This window comes from Geotrypetes seraphini, chromosome 1 (assembly GCF_902459505.1).
Source record: "Geotrypetes seraphini chromosome 1, aGeoSer1.1, whole genome shotgun sequence".
NCBI lineage: Eukaryota > Metazoa > Chordata > Amphibia > Gymnophiona > Dermophiidae > Geotrypetes > Geotrypetes seraphini.
This window is the reverse complement of record NC_047084.1, coordinates 284,414,516-284,442,069: the sequence shown is the minus strand read 5'-3', so window position 1 is coordinate 284,442,069 and position 27,554 is coordinate 284,414,516. Positions and strand designations below refer to the sequence as shown.

Genomic DNA, 27,554 nt, shown 5'->3' with positions numbered 1-27,554 from the left:
AAAAACCTCAGACTCTTGCTGCAGCTAAGCCAAAACAGTCTTTTTGACAATCTAAGTCTGAGCATAATGTCCACCTGCATCCCTCAGACTTCTTTACCACCCATAGGAGGTCGACTCCATCACTTTTACCAACAGTGGGAGCAGATTACATCAGACCTCTGGGTTCTTACCATCATTCGGGAGGGTTACTCACTTCAGTTTCTTCAAGTGCCACCAGATCTCCCTCCAAGAGAATTTCCTTCCAGCATGTTGCAACTTCCCCTTCTTCAGGAGGCTCTCCTTTGCCTCCGAGCTGTCGAGGAGGTTCCCTTGAACCAACGGGACACGGGTTTTTACTCCAGTTATTTTCTTTTGCTAAATCTGGCACAAAGAGCAGTTTGGTACCTTCAAAGATAATCGGGCCATGAAGCTTGGCGTGTTGCATGATGAGCATAGTCTGACTATGTCGCAGCATTGTCACCACAATCGGCCTAGGAAACTTGGTGGACTGATGGCGCTGATGAGGTGCCCGGAATGCATTATCAAACTCCAATTTTGGAGCCTCATTCAATTTAAGTACCTGCGGCAGTAAGGCACCCAGAAATTCCACAATGTCACATGCTTCTCTCCCTTCAGCCAGCCCAAGAAGACGGAAACCATTGCGTCGGGCCTTGTTGTCAGCGTCTTCCAGAGCACGCTCCAACGTGGCAACACGTGCTGATTGGCGCCGTAGAATCTTCAGCGATTCATCCGTCGCTGCAGCTCTCGTTTCTAATACATCAATGCAAGAGAGCGCTTTAGAAAATTCCCCATTCAGGTTAGTAAGGTCTTTTATGTCTGCAATATCTTGCTTAGTGTCAGTGAGAAGTTCGCGAATGCCGCAAAGTTCAGCCATTATGGCGGACTGCTCATCCTCCGATTTACCCGCAGTCAGTTTGTGCGGAGAGGCGGGCTCAGCATTCTTCCGTTTTCCGAGCTTAGAAGCCGACATGATTAGAACAACGATGTGCCAAAAATGTAGCTTGTCAGAACAGCAAAAGTGAAGTTTATTGAGGCACAAACACGAGGGTCTCCGGAGCGAGTTTACTAGGCTGCCAACCGTGCACGCGCTCACTAGCGCCCCCCCTACTCCAGTTATTTTCTAGTCCCAAAGAAGACAGGAGATCTATTCTGGATCTCGGAGCCCTCAACAAATTTCTTGTCAAAGAAAAGTTTTGGATGCTCTCTCTTTCGACACTGTACCCCCTGATGGATCAAGGGGATTGGTTATGCTCTCTAGATCTAAAGGAGGTTTATACTCATATCCCAATTTATCCAGCCTCTCGCAGATTCCTGAGATTTCGGGTGAATCTCCATCTTCAATACCGAGTTCTTCCTTTTGGACTCGCTTCATCTCCCAGGGTCTTCAAGAAGTGCCTCGTAGTGGTAGCTGCAGCCCTGTGGATGTAGGGCCTTCAAGTGTTTCCTTACCTGGATGACTGGCTCATCAAAGCGTCGTCTCAACAGGAGGTTATTGTAGCGACCAAATGGACTATTATGTTCCTCCAAAGTCTGGGGTTCAAAGTCAATTTTCCCAAGTCCCAGTTACATCCCTCCCAAACTTTACAGTTTATTGGAGCCATACTAGACACGCTTCAGCTCAGAGCATTCCTACCTCAACCACGTCAAGATGCTCTCATTCACCTTTGTCAACAAGTGTCTTCTCTCACAACAATCTCAGCGAGACAAATGATGGTCCTGCTCGGTCACATGGCCTCTACAGTTCATGTGACTCCTTTTGCCAGACTTCACCTCCGAGTTCCTCAGTGAACCCTGGCATCTCAGTGGCGTCAAGATTGCAATCCACTCTTTCAACACATTACAGTGACTCCTTCGTTGAGACAGTCTCTCCATTGGTGGATGCTCTCTTCCAATCTTTCCAGAGGTTTGCTATTTCACACATCCCCTCAACAGAAGGTCCTCATGACAGATTCTTCAACCTACACTTGGGGGGCTCATCTTGACAGTCTCCGTACTCAAGGCCATTGGTCCAACGTGGATTGTCTTTGTCACATTAATCTGTTGGAACTCAGCGCAATTTTAAATGCTCTCAAAGCTTTTCAACATCTGCTACATGACCACGTGGTCCTTGTTCGGACAGACAATCAAGTGGACATGTATTATGTCAACAAGCAGGGAAGCACAGGATCTCTCCCTCTTTGCCAGGAAGCTCTAAAGCTTTGGAATTGGGCTGTTCTTCACAACATCTTCCTCAGAGCTGTCTACATTCAAGGTCAGCACAATTGTTTGGCGGACAAATTGAGTTGTCTTCTAAAACCGCATGAATGGACACTCAATTCCTCGCCTCTGCATCAAGTGTTTGCTCAGTGGGGGACTCCTCAGATAGATCTCTTTGTGTCTCCCCACAACAACAAGCCGCCTCAGTTCTGCTCCAGGATATATTCTCTGCAGCGCCTCGAGGCGGATGCTTTCCTTCTGAAATGGACGAATCTGTTTCTCTATGCGTTCCCTTCATTCCCTCTGATTCTCAAGACTCTTGTCAAACTCAAGACGGAACCTGTCACCATGATTCTGAGAGCTCTTCGGTGGCCCAGACAACCACGGTACTCCCTTCTACTTCAACTCAGCACCAGGGAGCCTCTACTTCTACCAGTATTTCCCTCTCTGCTTACACAGAGTCAAGGATCTCTACTTCATCCCAACCTCCAGTCTTTACACTTAACAGCTTGGTTCCTCGCAACCTAATTGCCTCTTTACAGTTCTCCCAATCTGTACAGGACATTCTAGAGGCTTCTAGAAAACCATCCACTAGACAGTGTTACACCCAGAAATGGACTAGATTTTCTACTTGGTGTACTGCACATCACATGGAAACGCAATCTACTTCTTTGTCTTCAGTACTGGATTATCTACTGCACTTATCTCACTCTGGCCTCAAATCCACATTTATTAGAGTCCACCTAAGTGCTATTGCTGCTTTTCATCAGCCTATTGAAGGGACACCTCTTTCTGCTCATCCTGTGGTTTCCAGATTTATGAAAGGACTTTTTAATATCAAACTACCACTCAAACCACCTCCAGTGGTTTGGGATCTCAATGTAGTCCTAGCTCAATTGATGAAGCCTCCTTTTGAACCAATAGATTCGGCTCATCTCAAATATCTCATTTGGAAAGTGGTGTTTCTCATTGCCCTCACGTCTGCTCGAAGAGTCAGTGAGTTACAAGCTTTGGTTGCTGATCCACCTTTCACTGTTTTTCATCATGACAAGGTGGTCCTCCGTAATCCTAAATTCCTTCCTAAAGTGGTTTCAGAATTTCATCTCAATAAATCCATTGTTCTTCCTGTGTGTTTTTCCCAAGCCTTATTCTCACCCTGGAGAAGTAGTGCTTCATACTCTGGACTGCAAATGTGCTTTAGCTTTCTACTTGCATCGCACTCAACCTCACAGAACTGCACCTCAACTTTTCATCTCCTTCAATCCAAATAAGTTGGGGCATCCTATTTCTAAGCGGGGCATCTCCAACTGGATGGCTGCTTGCATCTCTTTCTGTTATGCTCAGCCTGGTCTCCCTCTGCAGGGTCGAGTCATGGGCCATAAAGTTAGAGCAATAGCGACGTCTGTAGCTTTGCTCCAATCAACTCCTATTGAGGAAATCTGCAAGGCTGCCACTTGGTCCTTGGTTCATACATTTACCTCTCATTGTTGTCTGGATACTTTCTCCAGGCATTTTTACAACATTTATTCTCCTAAATTGTCAACACTCCCACCATCCCATTTTGGTTAGCTTGGAGGTCATTCACATGTTGAGAATATGCTGCTTGCTTGTCCTGGGATAAAGCATAGTTACTTACCGTAACAGTTGTTATCCAGGGATAGCAGGCAGATATTCTCACAACCCACTCACCTTCCCTGGTTGGCTTTTTAGCTAGCTATCTGAACTGAGGAGACGCATGCCCTAACTCGGGTGGGAAGGCACTCGTGCATGCGCGGTGGAGCACTCAAAAAACTTTGAAGATCTTCAAGCAAGTCTGCTTGCGTGGCGGTCCGCTATGGGGATGATGTCACCCACATGTTGAGAATATCTGCCTGCTGTCCCTAAATAACAACTGTTATGATAAGTAACTGTGCTTTTCAGAAGATTAGAAGTACCAAAATTTATTCAATAACTGAGATAAGTACAGTTTGATACATTTTTGCTGCCTCTTTGATGACTGTATGGAATTGTAATTTTGATATTGATTTTGATATTGAGTTTTTGGTATAATTCACACTTTTAAGTAAAGAAGAAAACAATTTTAAAAATAGTTGAGTATTTTTGCTGATGATTGAGTGTGAGCAAATGTGGTTACTCCATACTGGGCACCTATATAAGTGCTGGCTCCACCTATGAGGCTTTTTCTACCTCTTGGTTGACAGATGCTTGATATACCAACTTTCTTTTTAGTGGGATTTTCATTTTATTATTACCTGGATTGGCCACTTGGAAACAGGAAACTGGACTAGATGGACCATTGGTCTGACCCCAATATGGCTATTTTTATGTTCTTATTTTGTTAAATGAAGCAATCAAAACTGTCTATATTCAGAATGCCTACTCAAGAAGCAGAAATGTGAGCTGGAAGTTTAGTCAATGAAATCACCCTTAGCAATAGGGTGACCAACTGGCGGTGAATTTAAGGGAGATTTAGTTGCGACAAATTTTGTTACCTCCAGGCATGTGCAGACATACACACAGAGATACTCCCTCCTCCCCCCCAAGCCTAGTCTTTCACTGGTGTTTTCCTTTGCCCTGAAACCCACAGGGACAGCTCCTCGGTTGCTTGGCAGGGTGAGTGAAGAGGTAGCAGCATAGGGTCAGACACCTGCTCTGGGTCTCCATCTGTTTGCTAGCAGCTCTTGTGTCCTCCTTTCGCCGCTCTGTCACATGCTCAGCAGCTGGAGCCATCGCTGAGGCTCTGTGGCTCGTGCACTCAACACCTGCGAGAGCCGAAGAGAGGAAGGGACAGCTGCATTGCCAAGCATCTGCATGACCAGCTTTTCGAGGGCTTTCATGAGGGGACAGGGGTGAGGAGTAGGGCTAATAAAATATAAGGGAGAAATAGAAGGTCATTAAGGGAGCTGGGAGGATCCCAAAAAAATAGCTCTCTAATATGGGCATTCCCAGGAAATAAGGGAGAGTTGATCATTTTACCTAGCAATACAGAATACTGCTGCTAGACCATCATAGTGTATCAGATTGATTCAGCTTTGAAGTTATCAACACACAAGGCTTTCGACACTAACAGCCTTGAGTCAATTAGGATTATTTATCTTATCAGATTTACTCTGTAGAATGGAACAGTTTTTGCCCGTTTTTCTTACTTAGTCAAATTGGGTGGGATGTTCTGAGCACTAGTCTTCAAGTCTGCCATAGCATCATGGACAAGGAGACTTATGAAGATTGAGGGTAAAATTAGCACTGCATAGTTTGGGAGATCCTGAAAGAAAACATATACCAGGCTGCTGCAGACCTTGAATTGAATAGGAAGTTAACTTTTCAACAGAAGAATGATTCTTAACATAAAGCAGAAGCAATGGAGTAGTGAAAGACGAAGAAAATGAATGTCAGTTTCTAAACCTAATGCAATAGCAAATATGTACCAGGGTAGTACATAAGACTTCAACCTTTTGACCAACCAGCGCCCTCCATGACAGACACGCTGCACAGAACACTAGAAACAGTTGCAACATGGATGAAAGAGCACAAACTGAAACTAAATCCTGACAAAACAAAATTCATCCTCCTCGAAAATAGCAAAACCCAACCTTAACAAACCTTGTAATAAACTCTATGACATACCCCATTCAACCCACACTAAAACTTCTGATAGAAGCTGTACCATGCAGCCACAAATCAACAAAACAATACAAAAATCATTTGCAGTCATGAGAAACCTAAGACAAGTTTGAAAATTCTTCGAAGGAAAACAATTCCAGCTAGTGGTCCACTAGACTAATGCAACATCCTCTATTTCCCTTGCCCCGCAACCTTGATAAAACAACTACAAACAGTACAAATTACAGCTCTAAGTCTTATCTACTCACTGAAGAAATACGACCACATCACAGCAGCATACCTTGACTCACACTAGCTCCCAATTCAAGCAAGAATACCCTTCAAATTCTATTGCCTACTATTCAAAGCCATAAACTGAGACAGCCCAGCCTACTGGAACAACCGACTAATTCAAACCACCACAACCAGACATAGGAGAACCCACGCACCATTCACGCACCCTCCAATCAAAAATGCCAAACAAAAAAAAATGTACGATGACCTCCTAGCCACCCAAGCAGCAAAACTAGACCATCAACTCTCCAATTTACTGATCTCGACCGCAGACTACAAAATCTTCAAAAAAGAAATAAAAACCCTGCTATTCAAAAACTTCATAAAGACAAACTAACACAGCAAGATCCATCTTAAGCCCCATTTGCAATCCACTTCACCCTTTAACACCTCCGAAAATGTCCAGACATCTCCTAATGTACTCCTAAATGTCCTGACAACTCATATGTAATCTGCCTTGAACCGCAAGGTAATGGCAGAATAGAAATCATTAATGTAATGTAATGTAACGTGCCTCCACAAGTCAATATGTTCTATTTCATATAGATATGGTTAAAATTTGAAGTACAGTAAACCCTCGATGAAACGGACTGCTCTGGGGAGAGGGGTGTCCGTTTATATGCGAGTGTCCGGAAAATCTGAATGGATTCTAAATAGAAGCAAACAGATACAATAAACAAAGACAATGGGCTGGATTCACTAAGAGCATGAATCGGATCCGATCTGTTAGGGATCGGATCCGATCAGTGTCCGGGGGGGGGCTGATTCACGAATCACCTTCATGCAAATGAGGGCGATCGGAATAACACCCCCAACTGCCTGCCCGGATCGCTCTTATAGCAATCCCAGCGCATGCGCAGACCATCTGTAGAGGTCTGCTGTGCATGCGCTGGACCTTCGGGCCCGGAAGATAATTTTTTTCCCTTTTTTTTAAACTTTTTGGGAGCCCGTGGTTTTAACCCGCTTAAGCCTGCGGGTTAAAACCATGGGCTTGCATTATGGGGAAGGGTGGGAGAGTTGGGGTAGGAAGGAGATCTGGGGCAGCGGGAGAGTCGGGGCTGCAGAAGAAAAGACAGCTCCTTCCAGGATGCAGACGATTGGGGCAGGCAGTGATCGGGGCAGGCAAGAGATCCGGGGCAGCGGGGCTGCAGGAGGCATTTGGGGCAGGCAGGAGATCAGAGCAGTGGGAGAGTCGGGGCTGCAGGAGGCATTTGGGGCAGCAGGCGATTGGGGCTGACAGGGTAGAGAGCAGGGCTGCAGAAAGCAGGGCAGTCAGAAATGACTTCTAACTTGACTCAGTTTCATTTTTTTTTATTGTAGGCTCTTCATCACTCGTCATCTGTCATTTTTGGGCTCATAACTTCTTCAGCTATCTCACTGTCCGACATAATTTGATAACCAGGATCACCCCCGAAGCCCTTTAAATCTCTATGAGCTTCGGGGCCGTTACTGCACTGCAGCCACTAGCGCGGCTTTGTAAAGCATGTAAAACATTCTGAACCAAATTGTGTATTAATATATACCAGGCTCTGTATCCAGCTCCCCTCAATCCCTGCCAGGCTCTGCACCCTGTCTCCCCTTCCTTGCCAGGCTTTTCACCCTGTTCCTTTCAATTTTCATATACTCAAAATACACAAAGTAGATATAAATTCTCAAAACTGACACATTTTGATCACTAAATTGAAAATAAAATCATTTATCCCAGGACAAGCAGGCAGCATATTCTTAACGTATGGGTGACGTCACCGACGGAGCCCCGGTACGGACACTTTTAACTAGAAAGTTCTAGTTGACTGCACCGCGCATGCGCGGGTGCCTTCCCGCTCGACGGAGGAGAGCGTGGTCCCCAGTTTCTTCGTTTCCGCGGCTGTTGAAATATCCTACTTTTGCCTTCCCACTCGCGTAATTTTCTTCCTTTTTTCCCTTCGGGTTCCTGTTTCGTTTCAAAAAAAAAAAATCTTAATTTTGTCTTTTCCTTTATTTTTCTGGCCGGCCCCGGCGGGGCCTGTTGCCAACATACAGGCCTCCGGGTTTGATTTTGCGGAGGCCGTGTTTCCATTCATGCCCCCTCAGCCGGGCTTTAAGAAGTGCCAGCGGTGTGCACGCCCGATCTCTCTCACTGACCCGCACAATTGGTGTTTACAGTGCCTGGGTCCAGAGCATCGGACTGACACCTGCACCCGCTGTGCCACTCTTAAAAAACGTATGTTAAAAAATAGGCAGATCCAGCAGAATATCCTTTTCGGTACCGGATCTGCCATGGAGTCTGCCACACCATCGACGGCGCCACTAAAGTCAGCACCGACTACCTCGACACCGCCTGATCCTTCCTCGGGGTCGATAGCGTCAGGTAAGCCGGCTAAGAAGCCTTCCACTTCTCTTGAGTGCCCTCCTGCCACAGCGGCGACGCCGGTCCTCCCGGCATCAAGCCGACCCCGTAAACGCTCCGCCCCGATTTCGGTGAGTGCCTCGTCATCGGCCTCCTCATCACCGGGGCGTGGAGCGGCACCTATGGTACCGAAAAAGAAAAAAGCGGTACCGGTGCCTCCTCTGGACGACCGCATAGCGGCCATACTCCAAACCCAATTGCAGGAGCAGCTACAGCAACAACTACAACACCTGTTGCCAACAATATTGGCCCCGCTCCTTCCGGTACCGGACCGGCCCGAGCCTCGCACCATACCACCGGAGTCGACTCCATCGGTACCATTAAACACGTCCATGCCGGTGCTCTCGGCGGAACCAATCAATCCTCTCGTGCAACTACACTCTGATGCCGATCCTCCCCAACATCGGGAACGACACCAAGCCCCCCGAGACCGAGACCGGCACCGCTCTTCTTCCCCCGGTACCGTCTCCATGCGTTCTGGCAAATCTCTCTCTAAGACTCGCCACGCAGAACCATCCACACCACCGTCCCGTCCTATACACACCGACGTCAGGGACCCGGACCTCTGGGAAGAATCCCAACCCGGTACCGACGATGAGGCTTCATCAACCGACGAGGAACCCTCGACAATCAATACCGGTTCCAAGCCTGAACAATCCTCGTTCACCAAATTTCTTCAGGAAATGTCAGCGGCTCTCTCTATCCCGTTAGAATCTGACTCTAAGAAGTCACAGGCTTTCTTAGATGCCTTAGACTTCGAGCAACTCCCCAAAGAATTTCTAAAGTTACCCATCCACGACATCTTACGGGAAACTTTCTACAAGAATTGGGAGAACCCTCTCACGGTACCGGGGGCCCCTAGAAAACTGGATAGTCTCTACAGGGTCATCCCTATCCCGGGATTTGACAAACCCCAACTACCCCATGAATCTCTTCTTGTCGAGTCCACCTTGAAGAAAACCCAGGGCTCCAGTGTTTATGCTTCCACCCCTCCTGGCAGAGAGGGCAAAACGATGGATAAATTTGGCACGTGCCTTTATCAAAATGCAATGCTTGCAAACAGAGCTAATAATTACACCTTTCACTTCTCCTTCTACATGAAGCATCTGGTTCAGCAACTCTCTTCATTACAAAAGTATCTTCCTGAATGTAAGGTCCCTCTTTTCCAACAACACATTTCCAGTCTGCTCCAACTCCGCAAATTCATGGTGTGCTCCATTTATGATTCTTTTGAGCTCACCTCTCGAGCATCTGCCATGGCGGTTGCCATGAGACGTCTGGCCTGGCTGAGAGTTTCCGACCTCGACATTAACCACCAAGACCGCCTGGTTAACGCACCTTGTCTTGGTGATGAACTTTTCGGAGAGTCCCTAGACTCCACCACCCAGAAACTCTCGGCTCACGAGACCAGGTGGGATACTCTCATCAAACCGAAGAAGAAGACTCCGCCTGCTCGCCCCTACAGACAGCAGTCTTCCTACCAACGCAGATTCTCAGCCAGACCTCTCCATCCACCTCCGCAACAACCTCGCCGACCTCGTCAGCAACATCAAACTCAGGCTCGCTCCCAATCTCATCAACCTGCCAAGCCTCTCCTTCAGTCAAAACCTTCTCAGCCCTTTTGACTCCTTTCTCCAGGGCATAGCCAGTCTCTCACCAGCGTTACCTCTTCCTCAACCTATCGGAGGACGCCTACAACTTTTTCTCAGCCGTTGGGAGGTCATCACATCAGACCAGTGGGTCCTCACCATCATTCGCCACGGCTACTCCCTCAACTTCCAGACTCTTCCACCAGACAATCCTCCCGTAGAGTCTGCTTCTCACTCCTCTCAAACCCTCCTCCTCCTCAAGGAGGTCCAATCCCTCCTTCTTCTCAATGCCATCGAAGAAGTTCCCCAAGACCAAAGGGGTCAGGGATTCTACTCCCGCTACTTCCTGGTACCCAAGAAGACAGGAGACCTACATCCCATCCTCGATTTCAGGGACCTCAACAAGTGTTTGGTCAAGGAAAAGTTCAGAATGCTCTCCCTTGCCACGCTTTACCCTCTTCTCTCTCAACACGACTGGCTATGTTCCCTAGACCTCAAAGAGGCCTACACTCACATTCCAATTCATCTGTCTTCCCGTCGCTACCTCCGCTTTCAGATACAGCACCGCCACTATCAGTACAAGGTCCTACCCTTTGGCCTCGCATCATCGCCCAGGGTGTTCACCAAATGCCTGATTGTGGTGGCGGCCTTTCTCAGATCTCACAACCTCCAGGTGTTCCCCTATTTGGACGACTGGTTGGTGAAAGCACCTACGTCTCCACTTGTGCTGCAAGCCACTCAACACACCATCTCCTTCCTCCATCTCCTGGGGTTCAAGATCAACTACCCCAAGTCGCATCTGCTTCCCACACAGCGACTTCAGTTCATTGGAGCCATTCTCGACACCACTCTGATGAGGGCGTTCCTTCCCTCCGACCGTCAACGGACCCTGCTCCATCTTTGCCGTCAGGTGCTCCTTCATCACTCCATTCCAGCTCGGCAGATGATGGTCCTCCTGGGCCACATGGCTTCGACGGACCATGTGCTCCATCTGGCACGACTCCACCTCAGAACACCTCAGTGGACTCTAGCCAACCAATGGTCTCAGACCACGGACCCTCTTTCTCATCCCGTCTGTGTGACATCGTTTCTTCAGCAATCTCTTCAATGGTGGTTGAACTCCTCCAATCTTTCCAGGGGTCTGCTTTTTCATCTACCCCCTCACTCCATGATCATCACCACGGATGCCTCCCCCTACGCATGGGGAGCCCACCTGGGAGAACTTCGCACCCAGGGTCTCTGGACCCCTCAGGAGCGTCAACATCATATCAAATTCCTGGAACTCAGGGCCATGTTCTATGCACTCAAAGCTTTCCAACACCTTCTCTACCCTCAGGTTCTTCTCCTGTGCACAGACAACCAAGTCGCCATGTACTACATAAACAAGCAAGGCGGCACCGGTTCTCCCCTCCTCTGTCAGGAGGCCATCCGCATCTGGACCTGGGCCACGGCCTGCAGTCTCTTCCTCAAGGCTGTCTACATCCAGGGCGAACAGAACTCCCTGGCCGACAATCTCAGCCGCATCCTTCAACCTCACGAGTGGACTCTAGATCCGACCACACTCCACTCCATCTTCGATCGGTGGGGCACTCCTCGGGTGGACCTCTTTGCAGCTCCTCACAACCATCAACTGCCCCTTTTCTGTTCGAGACTATACTCCCTTCATCGTCTGACCCCAGATGCGTTCCTGCTCAACTGGACGGGTCGGTTTCTCTATGCCTTCCCTCCACTTCCTCTGATGTTGCGGACGCTGTTCAAACTCCGCAGAGACAATGCCACCATGATTCTCATCGCTCCTCGGTGGCCTCGCCAACACTGGTTCTCTCTCCTGCTCCAGCTCAGCTCCAGGGAGCCCATTCCTCTTCCTGTGTTTCCTACTCTACTTACACAGCAGCATCAGTCTCTACTACATCCCAATCTGTCTTCGCTCCACCTGACAGCTTGGTTTCTCTCAGGCTGACCTCTCCAGAGAATCTGTCTCAGCCTGTCCGTCATGTTTTGAATGCCTCCAGAAAACCGGCCACTCTCCAATGTTACCATCAGAAGTGGACCCGGTTCTCCTCTTGGTGTCTAATGCATCACCACAATCCCACCTCTTTGGCGGTGGAAACTGTATTTTTATTTTTATTTATTTTTATTTTTTATTTATTTAATTTTCTATACCGTTCTCCCAGGGGAGCTCAGAACGGTTTACATGAATTTATTCAGGTACTCAAGCATGTTGACTATTTGCTCTCTTTATCTGACGCTGGCCTCAAGTCCACCTCAATCAGAGTTCACCTCAGTGCCATCACTGCGTTTCATGAGCCAGTCCTCGGAAAACCTCTCACGGCTCATCCCCTGGTTTCCCGGTTCATGAGAGGCCTCTTCAATGTCAAACCACCTCTGAAGCCTCCTCCAGTCGTCTGGGACCTGAATGTGGTTTTGTCCGCCCTCATGAAACCTCTGTTTGAGCCTCTTGCCTCAGCTTCACTCAAATTTCTTACATGGAAGGTGCTTTTCCTCATTGCCATCACCTATGCCAGGAGGGTTAGTGAGCTGCATGCACTGGTTGCCGACCCACCTTTCACTGTTTTTCACCATGACAAGGTGGTTCTGCGCACCCATCCTAAGTTCCTTCCCAAGGTGGTCTCGGACTTTCACCTCAACCAGTCCATTGTTTTGCCTGTCTTTTTTCCCAAACCCCACTCTCATCCTGGGGAACAGACGCTGCATACGCTGGACTGTAAGCGTGCCCTTGCTTACTATCTTGATCGCACCAGGGCTCACCGCTCATCCCCTCAGCTCTTTCTATCTTTCGACCCTAACCGTTTAGGTCGTCCTGTCTCTAAACGGACGCTTTCCAACTGGCTTGCTGCCTGCATTGCCTTCTGTTATGCTCGGGCTGGTCTCTCACTGGAAGGTGCTGTCACGGCCCACAGGGTCAGAGCTATGGCTGCTTCTGTGGCGTTCCACGCCCATCGAGGAAATCTGCAAGGCTGCCACTTGGTCCTCAGTTCACACGTTCACTACTCACTACTGTCTGGATGCCTTCTCCAGACGGGATGAACTCTTCGGCCAATCTGTGTTACAAAATTTATTTTCCTAATGGCCAACCATCCCTCCTCCCCCTCTGTTAGCTTGGAGGTCACCCATACGTTAAGAATATGCTGCCTGCTTGTCCTGGGATAAAGCACAGTTACTTACCGTAACAGGTGTTATCCAGGGACAGCAGGCAGATATTCTTAGGACCCGCCCTCCTCCCCGGGTTGGCTTCTTAGCTGGCTTATCTTAACTGGGGACCACGCTCTCCTCCGTTGAGCGGGAAGGCACCCGCGCATGCGCGGTGCGGTCAACTAGAACTTTCTAGTTAAAAGTGTCCGTACCAGGGCTCCGTCAGTGACGTCACCCATACGTTAAGAATATCTGCCTGCTGTCCCTGGATAACACCTGTTACGGTAAGTAACTGTGCTTTTTCCTACCTTTGTTATCTGGTGATTTCATGAGTCTCCTTCCTTCCTTCCCTCAGGCCCAACAATTGCCCCAAGTTCATACACCCTCCCCCTCACTGCCTTTCAGCCTTTGTCCTTTGTCCTCCCTCCCTTCCATGTCCCTAATTCGTGCCCCCTTCCCCTTACTGCCTTCCAGCCTTTCTCCTTCATCCTCCCTCCCTCCCTCCCATGTCCCAAGTTCGTGCCCCCTCCCCCTCACTGCCTTCCAGCCTTTGTCCTTCGTCTTCCCTCCCTGCTGTGCCAAAACCTGCCTGCCTCCCTCCCTGCAGCACTGAAGCCTGCCTACCCATCGCTGATTCCTCCTCCTCTGCCCTTGGTCTGCTGTGACTCGCCGCAACTCCAGGAAGGTAAGGTAAGGGCCAGCATGCAGCGATTGCATGTTGCCGGCCCACAAGCCTTCCCCCGACGTCAGTCCTGGAGTTGCGGCGGCGGTGACAGGTGGGCGGGGGCGGGCAGCAGTCAGCCCGCATACCCCCCAACAATGGGACATTTAAAAAGGGGTGGGGGGTATTTTAAAAATTGATTTTCGCTGCATAAGACTCACCCTTATTTCTACCCAACTTTTGGGTGGGAAAAAAGTGTGTCTTATGGAGCGAAAAATACAGTAATTTTCCCATCCTGACCACATAAAATTTTTTCAGATGTATGTGCTGGTGCGTTGTCAAGTATTAACAGTGCTTTGATGTTTTCTGCTGGTATGGATAATTTTTCCACTTGGAACTTTTTAACTTCTGGCACAAAATGTTCAAAAAATCATGTCTTAAAAATACTTGATGTAAACCAAGCTTTAGAATTGAAATAAATTGTGGCTAATTTATTCATGCAATCTTTCAACGCTCTTGGGCGACATGATTTGCCAGCAACCACTGGTTCTAATTTATGAGAACCATCAGCGTTCACACAGAGATTCGCTCTTTGCTTAATTTGCTGCCAGAAACCGGTCTTTCTGTTTTAGAAGCTTATGTATTTTCTGGCAGGGAATGCCAAAACAAACCAGTCTCATCCGCATCATAAAGCTGACATTTCAATAAATTTTCCTCTTTTATTCAATTAGATAATTTCTTACAAAACAGTTCGATCTCTTCTGTTGGACCTGTTGTGGGCTCTCTCTGTGAGGTGCGACAGTTCCAGGATGGCATCGTCGATGAAGGCCTCGTCATCCCTTATGCTCCTCAGGCGCTTTACCTCCTCCCTGAGGCTCAGTAGTTCCTGTAAGATATCCTCGCCTAAGCTTCCCAGCTCCTCTGTCTGTGTAGAGACTGTAGTGCACTTTGAGAGGGGGGGGGAAGGTCTCGGTCTGCACTGAGACCTCTGCCCTCTGATCCATGTCGCTCTCTGCCTTCTGTGTACAGACCTCGACCATCCCCAGGGTCCCTCTGGATGCTGGAGTGTCGATCTTGATTGTAGCTTTGGTACTCCGTGTCCTTCCTGCCATTTCCAAGATTTATTTCTGTAAAGAGAAAGGTTGAGATGTCAGAGAATATGTGAGGAGAAGGATGAAGATAGAGAGAGAGAGTTTTTTTTTTTTAAATAAAATATATATAGGGTCTGAGAGGTTCAAGGGAGGACTAACTAACTAACTAGCTAAGAGTGCAAGAAAGTGTATGGGTGTGAGAAGAAAGTGTATGGGTGTGAGAAGAAGGAAGAGGAAGAGTGTGATTGATTGAGTGGAATGAAGAGTTTAGATTAGGCCCTTCTCAAGGCCCTTCGCGCCGAACGGCTGTGCGCCGTTGGCACGCCCCCTTTTAAGGGGGAGTCCGGGCTCCGGCGCTGCTGATGACGCGGCGCGGGTGGGCGGAGCTAACTCTCGCCGCTACCCGCTCCTCGCCGCCGCTATCCCCTGCTTCCTCCCTTCCAAGCCTGCCTCTCCAGCCGCTGCTGCTCTCTCCTCCACGCGGCTGCAGAGGACCTGGCTTGTAAAATGTGTGTCTGTGTGTTGGGGGGACAACACCTACGTCAACAGTAAAGTTAGAATAGAGTCATTAAATCCAGTGGTGTACTTAGTATATATGACAGCCAGTGCTAATCATTTTTTTAACAACCCCCTCCTCTATATAAAAAAAATATATTTTTAGTAATAATCCACGAGTCACACAATAAGGGTGCATCTAGGAAAAGGCAGCATCTTAAACACTGCAGTGAGCACTAGAACACCAACACACGCATTGTAAAACTAAACAAACCAGATCCTACACAGTCAATTGATCCTGTACAGTCATTGCTAACAGAAAGCCATGTCCCTTTTATACACACAAACAGATACACCCTTGCCCAATATGGAATAATCACAAACTAAAAATAGAAATATGTAGACAAAAGTTAAACTGAACCAAGAAACCAGACTCTGCATACAATGCAACACGACAGAAACAGTGACACATGTCCCCTAATACTGTGCAAAATATAAAGAAAGTAGATGTAAATTTGAAAAAAAACTTCTACATAAGTCACCACTTTACAAATTAACAAATAGAAATAAAATAATGAGAAATATGAAAATACCATTTTATTGGACTAATCCATTTTTCAATTAGCTTTCAGAGGCCAAATCTTTCTTCAAGACAGTACAGTATACAGCTGTTATGGTATCCTGTCCTGACCTGAGGATAGGGGTTTATTCCCTCCCAAAATTGCCTTATTTCCATTTCCTATTGATAAATTTTAATCAATACAGTTACAATACTACTTGATTCTACGTAAAGCAACAAAAATATTTTTTTTCTACCTTTTGTCGTTTCTGCTTTAGTCATCTTCTCTTCACTCTCTTCTTTCTATTCAGCATTTGTCCTCGCTCCCTTCCATGCAACATCTGTCCTCTCTCTTTGCCCCTTCCACCCAGCCTCTACCCTCTCTCTACCCCTTCCATCTACTGTCCACCCTATCTCTGCCTCTTGCATCCACTGTCCACCCTTTCTGCCTTTTCCATCCAGTGTCTGCCCTCTCTTTGTTCCATATGGTATCTTCCTTCTTTCTATGTCCCTTCAATAAACTCTATATCCTGTGCCCTTTCTCTCCTTTGTACATGATTTATTTCAGCTTCAACCCCTCTCCATTTTTTGTCTCCACCCCTATGCTCTGGCATCTCTCTCTTCTCCTTTCCTTCCTTCCCACTCCACTCTATGGTCTGACATCTCTATCTCCTTCCCTTCTCTCCCCCCTCTCCCCCCTCTCCAGTATCTGCCTCCTGTCTTTCCCCTTTGGTCTAAGCCTCTCTCTTTCTCTCCGTCTTTCTTCTGTGAGGAGATCATGTTGATCTTGAACACTGAATAATTCTTCCACATTCTCCATATCACTGTACTGTAGTCTGGTCCAGCAGACTGCTTTGGCACTATTACATGGGTAATAGTAAATTCATTATGCATCAGCTTTCTACACAGAATGCCACAAGTCTCTATTTCTTGTGCTGTGCTTACATCTGCCAGCATCAGAAACTTGTGAGACAGATCCCTTGGCAATACTACACTTCGGAGCTCTTTGACCATCTGGTTCTGTATGGTTGCAGGCTTTAAAACTCTGTTTACTGGAGGAGACTGTCCAGCATACATAGTTGCATCACTCTTAAGGATCAGAGATTACATTAGACAAGGTGGTATTTTTAGGCATGGAAAAACAGGACATGTTCTCCTCAATCTGCTCAGATGCCTTCAAATGCCCTTTAATGTTCGTCTGATCTCAGAGCAACTCACAGGTGTTCAGCAACAAAAGAAATATTGGCTTACCTCAGCCAAGCAGAGTATCTAAGGGTTTTAGTCAAGATGCATACGTAGGGTTACCATATTTTCTCAAAGGAAAATCCCATCCCGTCCTTTCACTCACAGGTTCATGCCACTGACTCCACAATTCGGCTGCAAAGTGAAACTGTGCGGGGTCATAGTGCTGTGTTCACTGCTGCTAGCTTTACCAGTGATGTAAGTTTTTGTTTTGGGGAAGGAGACTAGCAGATCCTGCAGCATCTTGCATATATCCCTGCATTTGGTTTCACTTTGCAGCTAATTTTGGGAGGTGGCAGTGTGAGTACCTGATTGTAAAAACCGCTTAGATAACCTTGATAGGCGGTATATAAAATCCTAATAAACTTGAAACTTGAACCAGTGAGTGAAGGGGAGGAGGGGAAGCTTGCTGTTCTATTTCTTGTGTCAACATGAACTCCCAAAGACAGCAGCCTGGCAGAGGTGCCACTGAATGAGTAATCAGGATGGAAGGGGAGCAGAGTGAGAGAAGTCAGAGATTGGGGTGAGAGGAAGAAAAATGAGTGATGAATGGTAGGGGAAGGAGGGAAAAGAGAGATAGGACTTTGAAGGGGGAGAGAGACAGATGATGTTGGATGGAGAGGGGAAGGAGCAATGGTGGATATTGGGGGATGAGAGACAAGGATGAGGTTAGATGGGAAGGCAAAGAGAGGATGAGAGACGGAGGAACAATGTTGGATGGAGTGTGTAAGAGACAGAGAAGGTGGTGGGGGGGTGTAAGAGAGATGGGGACGCTGGATGAATATAGTGATAGGGAGAGGGACGATATTGCATGTCGGACTGGAGCAGGGGCCTGGAGGCAGAGAGTGAAAGATATCATCTGGAAGGCAGGACCTGACCTGGCTAGAATCCCCCAAATTTAGTCTTTGTCGATCCCTCACTTGGTTAGTGCTCAGTGCCTCCACCAGAGGAAAAGAAGTGTTACCTGATAAGTTCACCCTCTTTTCTCTCCCAGGAAAAATCCATAAAAAGCTTCTGTGAACAAAGTTGGCTAATAAATTAATTGGATTTATTTAAACTATGTACATAGGCCTAGTCATAAAATAAAATGTCCCGAATGGTTTTCAACAATTTCAATATTTCCACACTTGAACTGATACTTATCAGTTTCAGATATCCAAAACCATTCTCATAGTCTTTTGAACCTTTAAACCTCTTTCAGCTCTGATAGCTAACAAGGAAGTTGCAAGCTCCTTCCAAATTTCTCAGTTTAGTCAATAGGTGGGCATGGTTGTGTGCTTTAATCCTTTTGTTTTCCAGTTGCTACTCCTTGGGTTTTAGCCAGGTAGTAGTGACCTGGATAGGCCACTGTGAGAACGGGCTACCGGGCTTGATGGACCATTGGTCTGACCCAGTAAGGCTATTCTTATGTTCAGTCTACATTTACCCAGTCCCCAAGATCTCACCCATCCGTTGAAACTCTCAGGGGTAGGTGGCAGCTGTTCTTCCAAGCTGGTGGGTCTGCTCCTACTGTAGTCTGGTTGTTTTCCTTGAACTCTGAGGGTTGTTGTCCTTTCAAATGTTCTCCTCCTTTGCTGACTATTTCTAGGGCTACTGGTACCGATCACAACCTGGTAGCCTGATTCCTCTGTTGGGCTACTAATGCTGACCGCACCCCGGGAGTCTTGTCTCTTCAAGAGGAGCCTCTGAGGTAGTTCCCTGTTGGGGTTCAGACTACCAGCCCTCAATAGGCTCTGCAGCCATCAGTATCAGGACTTCCTCTGCTCTTTCCGGCCCTTAGCCACTGATAGTGCCTGCGCAGGCCCTTTTCTTATGTCCTAAGCTGCTCCCAAAGGCTGCTTGCCTTGAGCTTAGCTCCCAAGGACTGCTGATCTTCTCTTTTTTAGATGTGCCTCTAGTGGTATAGTGATGGAACATGCCTTCAGGGATGGGGTGTAGGGCTTCAGGGGGGACAGATCTTCAGGGGAGGAGGGCCCTGATGTAGAAGTACACGGAGGGAGGGAAAGGGGGGTTCAAAGAGACATGCATATGCCGGACTTTGGGGGGGGGGAAAGAAATAATGGGTCTAAAAACAGAGGAGGGAGAGAGATGGTGGACAATAGGATTTAGGGAGGGAAGGAACAGAAAGGGAGAGAAGATGGACACAAGGGATGGTGTGGAGGGGGGATAGAGATACTGGATAGAAGTGTAGTTGGGAAAAGAAAGGGAGATATGGTGGACCCTGGGGTGGTGGGGAAGGAGGGAGAGGTGCTGATGAAAGGGTAGTTGAGAAAAGGTGGATCTGTGGATGGAGACGAAAAAAAGGAAAGATGCCAGACCTCCGGGGGAGGGAAGGGAAATGGAAGGGGAGGACAGAGATAGAAGATGGATGGTTAGTACAGAGAAAGAAGAAAGAAGGAGATCCTGGCAAGCAAGTTATCAGAAGACAACCAGAGCCTGGGACCAACAAGATTTGAATAATGACCAGACAACAAAAGGTAGAAAAAATAATTTTATTTTCTGTTTTGTGATTACAATATTTCAGATTTGAAACGTGTATCCTGCCAGAACTGGTGTTAGAATGCAAACGTGAGCTAGGACTTAACAGAGAGAGGAAAAGTCTTTTTGTTTGTTTATTTTATTTATACCACAGTGCCAGTGTGGTTAGGAGAAGGCAAAGGGGGTGAAGAGGCTATAAAATAAACTCACCAGGATGTTTGAAAAAAACACCCAATTGGGCAGGAAAATCGAGTCGAAAAATCGATTCAATAGGCTGAATCGAATTGAAATTTTTTTCCTGAATTGGGCAGCACTAGTCAACATTTGCTGCCCTCTTTTTGACATTTTATATGGAGGCTGGTCATTCACTACCAAATGTATTTTGGTTTTCCTTTTTTTTTCTTTACTGGGTGAGAGGACCCCCAATCACTTTGAAAAGTTGGTTGCTATGTGTATATTAATTTTTAATTTGGTGAGTGGAATGTATCTGTTTTTAAATGTACATAGTACAGAAGGAAACGCATCATTTTCTATTTCTCTGGTGTTACACTGCATGTAGAGTCTGGCTTCTTCAGGTTTTAGTTTACTTCCTCTTTTACTAAGTCCGACAGCATGAACCGACGTGTTAAATGCTCCAGTGCTCATAGGAATTGAAAGGGCATAGGAGCATTTGCCGCGCGGCACTTGATTCCGCAGCTTAGTTAAAGGGTCCTTAATTTTTGTCTATATATTTCTATTTATAGTTTGTAGTTACTTATTCCATACTTGCTGAGGGTCCATTTATGTTCTGCATTTGTGAAAGTGGCAGATATTTAGATAACATTAAATATCTATGTAGAATTGATCTGTACTAATCCAGTTTGTTTAGTAGGCATATTAATGTTCTAGTGCAGTGGTCTTCAATCTTCTGACACCTGTAGACTGGCAGAAATAAAATAATTTGTTTGCGGACCAGCGGTTGAAGAACACTGGGCTAAGTAATGGGCCAGAACCTGCACATCTCCGCCCAATCTCCGCCCCATAATAGTACTAATTGCAACACCATTTTTTCCATTCATTTTTCATACACACTAGAGAATGGTACGGGGACCATTTACCGTGGTAAACCGCAGGTCACCGCAGCAAATCCGCAGGAATGGAGACATTTGAAACTGATTTACCACAGGAATGAGGACAAGACCTTTCACCGCCCCGCGGGAATGGGGACAAGATCTTTTACTGCCCCATGAGAGCGGTGAAAAGTCTTACCCCTGTGGTAAAAAAAATTGTGCCCATGTCAGATTCGGCATCTTCTCCCCAGCTCCTCTTGCGCCTACTTTACCTTCAGGAGCCAGCCATGCCACGATGAAGACAGAAGGAACCTAAAACCAAAGCCTGAGACCAATGTGATTTGAAGAATAAAATTACCAGACAACAAAAAGAAAAAAAAATAAATTTATTTTATATTTTGTGATTAGAATATTTCAGATTTGAAATATGTATCCTGCTAGAGCTGGTATTAGACATAACTGGGGACCGCAAAGTCCAGGCTGTGCTTCTTTAGCTTCCAGCTGGCTTAGGGCTCTCTCTCTGACCAGGGGGCAGTTGCCCTAGTTGCACTCCCCTAACATTATTCTTGCCATGTGTGACTAAAGTATTCTGTTAGCTTGATTTTTCTATGTAGCATTCTGTAGTAATTTGGTTTGTTCAGTTTTCACAATAGTGAAGGGGATATTTGTGAAAGGGAGGGGATATGGTTTTGTTGAACTTTGCTCTGTTTTATTTTGTGTTTATAAAATGACAATTGTCAGAGGAGAAGCTTCCGCCCACACACGCGCGACTGCAGGGCGGTACAGGCAGGCTTCACCGGCATCAAGTTTCTTTTCTAAAGCGCCGCGAAGGTAAGGGGGAGGGAGATAGATTTGGCCGGAGGGAGGGAAGGGGCCGCAATCGGTGACTGCACGCCTTCCCTCCCTTAAGTTTCTTTACGCCGCGAAGGTAAGGGGGAGGGAGGGAGATTCTCAGGCTGCTGAAGAGCGGTGAGGTGGCGAGAGGGAAGGGTGGATGCTGCAGGGACAGGGCGGTGAAGGGGATGGCGGGAATGGGGACGGGGCGGTGAAGGGGATGGTGGGTTCGGGGATGGGGTGGTGAAGGGGACGGGGCGGTGAAGGGGATGATGGTCCGGTGACGGGGCAGTGACGGGGATAGATTTTTTTCCCCATATTATTCTCTAATACACACACCCAATATAATCTTATTAACAACACATAATGGTTAACAACAAAATTAAACTACACAAAGCACACTGTATGCTTCTCAAAATTCATTTCTACCAGAAAACAGATAACCCCATGCAAATACAGGACCAAAAACTAAAAATACTAATATGTACAAACGAAACCCTAAGATGCAAGACTCTGCATGCAGTACAACCCCAGAGAAAAAGATACAAATGCATTTCTTCCTGAACAGTGCAAAATACAGACAGCAGATGTAAATCAATCACTAAATTCAAAACTAAAATCATTCCCCCTACCTTTGTTGTCTCCCTCCCTCCATGCTGTGCCTTAACTTCTGGCCTGCTCCTGCCTGACCATTTTTTGCCGCCCCCAGTATTCTCTTCAGGCTGGCTCCCTTTTCCTCACTGACACAGTGCACAAAACTGCAGGCAGTGGCTCCTCGCACATCCTGCGCCTCATCTGGAAGCCTTCCCTCTGATGTTCATCAGGGAGAAGGCTGCCCGATGATAACGCCGCATCGATCGCACCGTGGACCGGCGGCTAAAAAACACTGTCTCGGGCCCGATGCATGTGCCGGCCCTGTGGACAGGCAGGAAATTTCTGCGGACCGGTGGTTGAAGAACACTGTTCTAGTGCTTAATGATTAATTTATAGTGCTACATTTCCTAGGTAGGCCCTCATGTGACTCCTGGAAATAAGTGCTATTATGGTAGATTTGCTTTATAGCTTTTGCATGACTTAAACATTTTGTATTACTTTACAATATGCCTAACACTAGATTCTGGATTTGGATATGGTTCACAACATTCTCAATTGTAGCTCAGTGTGAGTTTCATTCAGGAATACTATGGTAGGTATTTTTTGCAGGGCTTACAGCAGACATGTCAAACTCTGGCTTGTGGTGAGTTAAAAATTGGCCCGCCAGACATTTTCAATTTTATACTCAATCTGGCCCACTGGCACGAAACGCTGCTGCTCTTCACTCACATCTGCCTTCGTCTGAACCCTCTTCAAAGCAGCCTGCTGAGGATCGCTAGCCGGCTGTAACGAACCTAACAGGCCGTTGTTGACCTCGGTAGCACGTTCCCTCTGACGCGATCCCGTACGTCAGAGAAGGGGCAGGATCGCGTCAGAGGGAATGTGCTACCGAGGTCAACAGGCTTGCGAGGTTCGCTAAAGGCACGTGAAGAGCAGCAGCCACTGCCAGCTGGCTAGAGGAGACCAAGAAGCCGGGATGGAGGGAGGGTAGGAACGGCAGGCCAAATATGAAGGTGAGACTGGGAAGAAGGGGGGAAAACATGCAGGTCTTCGGGACAGGGGCGGGCCCTGGTGTAGAAGTACCCAGAGGGAGAAAAGGAGGGGTCCAGACGTGCATGTGCCGTACTGACGAGAAGTGAGGGGAGAATAAAGATACAGACATTTAGGGACACAAATGGGGATACTGGATACTGCAGGGAACAGAGTGACCAAGAAAATTCTAGATAAGGGGTGGGTGAAGAATGACAAAGGGAGATCATAAGCATGGAGAGAAGGAGTAAAGACACAGAGTGGATACTGGACATGTGGGAGGGGAAAGCAGGGAGGAAAAGGGAAGATGCTCAATGAAGAGGGACAAGAGAGGAAATGCTGAACAAAGAAAGGGAGGGATAGAAAGAGAGGCTAAAAAGAAAGGAAATATGTTTGCTTGGAGGGAGAGTGGGGAAGAAATAAAACAGGAGAGGGAGAGAGATGGTGGGCAATGGGATGGAGGGAAGGAACAGAAAGAGAGAGAAGTTGGACACAAAGGATGGTGTGGAGTGGGGATAGAGATACTGGATAGGAGGGTAGTTGGGAAGAGAAACAGAGAGATGGTGGACCCTGGGGTGGTAGGGAAGGAGGGAGAGATGCTGGATGAAAGGGTAGTTGAGAAACGGACAGATGGTGGATCTGGGATGGTGGGGTGGATTGCTGCAGCTGCAAATATGGACACAAAAAAAGGAAAGAGTCAGACCTCCAGGGGAGGGAAGGGAAATGGAAGGGGAGGACAGAGATGGAAGATGGATGGTTAGCACGGAGAAAGAAGAAAACGACAAATGGGCAGGAGACCCTGGCAAGCAAGTTATCAGAAGACAACCAGAGCCTGGGACCAACAAAAGGTAGAAAAAATAATTTTATTTTCTGTTTTATAATTACAATATTTATTTTGTTTACACCACAGAGCCGGTGTGGGGTTGGAGACGTCGTAACCCTATATTTCTGCTAAGACTAAGCCTTAGTCACTTAGGGGTCCTTTTATTAAGGTGCGCATTTAGCGCGCGCTAAATTGGTTAGCATACCTTAATAAAAGGACCCCTAAGTATCTTAATTAAAAATTCAGCCTGCGACTTAGCCTTTTTTTTAGATTTTGGCCCCTTATGTGATTGAGTTTGACACCCCTGGCTTACAGTATGAAGTTTGTACCTGAGGCAATGGAGGTTTAAGTGACTTGTCCAAGATCTTAAAGAGCAGCAATTGGATTTGTACTTTGGTTTCCCTGATTTGGCCCAATGCTGTAATCACTATGTACAACTGATACTAATACATAATCCAAACAAGTTTGGTAATGCAACAATTAACTGAAGGACAGCAGAACGGAAACCTGGTTTCATTTTGTGGTTGCCAGTAACCGAGTTCTGTTGAACATCACTGTTCACATAGCCAGCACAGAGATGCTGGACTGGGGAGCTAGGGCTGGCTGGCGACCAAGTGTTAAAGTACAGTACCTGCAAATATTTCCAGAATGCTATAAATATTGTTTTAAATATGTGGTTTGTTGTTGCAATTGTTTGGCACACTGTGTTCCTGGAGTGTGTTAAGCATGTACACCATAAGTTAACAGAGGTACTAGATGGAGGGGGAGCTGTTTTCAAAAGTGCCCCCACTGTGCCTTTACTGGTGACACAGGTGTCGCCACCACAAGGTTTTTAACTTGGCCCACCATGTCGCATCCCACCCCAACCCTATCCCACTTTAACCTCCCCAAACATCTGAGTCACTGACCACCTATGCCTATTCCCCTTAATTTGCTTACTAAGTTGCAGAAGAAATACATGTTTCATACTTCCTTGCTGCCTATTCAGCTCTCAGCACTGTGTTGTGGAGGAATTTCAGGCTGGTCTTGCAATTTCAAGACTTACAAGACTTTTGTGGTTTCAAGACCTTTTGAATATTCTTCATTGTGTGGCTCAAGCTTAGAGAGAGCCAAATGGTAGCAGGAAATGAAGAAACAAGTTTCAAAGGCAAGAAATCCTAGGTGCTAGTGTACAAGTTTAGGTATCATGACAACCTGGTTCATAGACAACGCGCGCTGCGCTCAATTGTCTGGGCGCACCTTTGCCCCGGCGCGCTTTTGACCTGACACCGACAACCTAGTGCCCGGGATTTGTCTGGTTTTGCAAATCACTAATTATATACACTTGAAAGACTTTAAAATAACGTTTTGAATACTCCTGGCTTCTAACTTTTGATTTTTGTCTACTTTCTTGATAGGTCAGTTTTATCTGTTCGATCAGAATGGCATCACCCTCATGGTTCTGATGGCTACGTGTTGTTACCTGAGTATATTGATGGGGTTACTTGCTTTCCTCCTTGACTTCTTGCTGATAAAGAAACTAGATATACTGGGTGTGAAAATTGCAACTTTAATACATGTTTTTGCAGGTACTGTAACTTTCATTGCCGTAATTTAATTATTTGTGAGAGAGGAAATGCATTTAGACTTTGCTAGCAAGGGAACCCATTCTGAAGGAAGCATAACATTTAAGACACTTTCCTCTTTTATGAAATTCACTTCATTTGTCAGTGTTAAAAAGCTATCTATTTTATGTTCACACATTTTGTGCTTCTCATCTATATCAAATTTGGGGAAAGTTTGCAGAGTATGGCTTGTGGAATTCTTTTCAACCCCTCTGCATGTGCATATCACTGTTGTCTTTGTGTGCATTTGACCTGGAGGAGAAAGGTGAGGGGGCAATTTGAGTGGTGCAAAACCCAAACCAGTGTGATAGTATTTCAGACCACTGGATGAAAGGATGACCCTGTCCCATGTCAGTAGTACAGTAAAACTTTGGTTTGCGAGCACAATTAGTTCCAAAAGCATGCTTGTAATCCAAAACACTCGTATATCAAAGCGAATTTCCCCATAGGAAATAATGGAAACTCAGACAATTTGTTCCACAACCCAAAAATTTTAATACAAAATACTGTATATGTACTTGTATTGCAAGACCTCGCTCATTTAGAACAGTAACTACACTCCTGCAGCATCGGAGAGAAGAACCATCGGCTCAGTTGTGATGTGTGTATACTGTATGTACTTGTATTGCAAGACATTGCTTGTATATCAAGTTAAAATTTAATCAAATGTTTTGCTTGTCTTGCAAAACACTTGCAAACCAAGTTACTTGCAATCCAAGATTTTACTGTATTTGTATTATACATTGCAGTCCTTAAGAATGCATTACAGTTCAGTTAGTAGATTTCACAGTAGAATTTTCAACCAAGAAAATGTTAGAAGTGTTCACAAGGAGCATAATCTGGTCCTCATTCATAAGAATATAAGATAAGAACATAAGAGCTGCCAACTGTGACAGACTGAAGGTCCACCAAGCCCAGTATTCTGTTTCAAACAGTGGCCAAACCAGATCACAAGCACTTTGCAAGATCCCAAAGAGTAAAACACATTTTATGCTTCTTATACTGAGAATTAGCAGTGGATTTTCCCAAGTCCATCTTAATAATGGCTTATAGAGCTTTCTTTTAGGAAATTATCCAAATCTTTTTTAAAATCCTGCTAAGCTAATTGCTTTCAACACATTCTCGGGTAACGAATTCCAGAATTTAATTACACATTGAGTGAAGAAATATTTTCTCTGGTTTGTTTTAAATCTACTATTTATTTGCTTCATTACATTCCCTCTAGTCATAGTATTTTTGGAAAGAATAAAGTGATTCATATTTATCCATTCCACTCCACTCAGTGTTTTATAGACTTTTATCTCCCCTGTGCAATCTCTTCTCGAAGCTGAAGATCACTAGCTGTTTTAGCTTTTCCTCATAGGGAAATCATCCCATCTCTTTTATCATTTTTGTTAACCTTTTCTAATTCCGTTATATCTTTTTTGAGACGCGATGGCCCGAATTGCACACAGTATTCGAGGAGCAGCCACACCATGGAACGATACAAAGGCATTATAACATTTTCATCTTTGTTTTCCATTCCTTTCCTAACAAAGAAGGTGGTGAAAGCACTAGAGTTTAAAAAAGGTCTGGATAATTTCCTGAAAGAAAGCTCCATAAGCCATTATTAAGATGGACTTGGTAAAATTTACTACTTAGGATAAGCAGTATAAAATCTGTTATAGCACAAAACCCACCAGCTACATCAATCCAGTAAATATGATGGAAAATACAGTCCATGCCAACATGACTTGGAGCTCATTCAATGAACCAAATTGGACACAGCTTCACCAACCATTCAAAAAATGTGTATGCCTACTTTCTCATCGATGCCTGCCCTCCAGCACTGATGTCTAAATCCTCATCTTTCTAGCTAATTGCTACACATGGCT

The 27,554-nt window shown here is 46.2% G+C and overlaps 1 protein-coding gene across 2 annotated transcripts in view; it reads left to right on the top strand.

The window, feature by feature from the left end:
- Positions 1-27,554, top strand: part of LOC117364152 (transmembrane protein 127-like) — a 145,806-nt gene that overhangs the window by 8,050 nt on the left and 110,202 nt on the right. For both annotated transcript variants that reach the window (XM_033953062.1, XM_033953072.1), the window contains exon 2: positions 25,474-25,644. In XM_033953062.1, the coding sequence (XP_033808953.1) occupies positions 25,474-25,644 (171 nt within the window). The remainder of the gene's footprint in view (positions 1-25,473; positions 25,645-27,554) is intronic.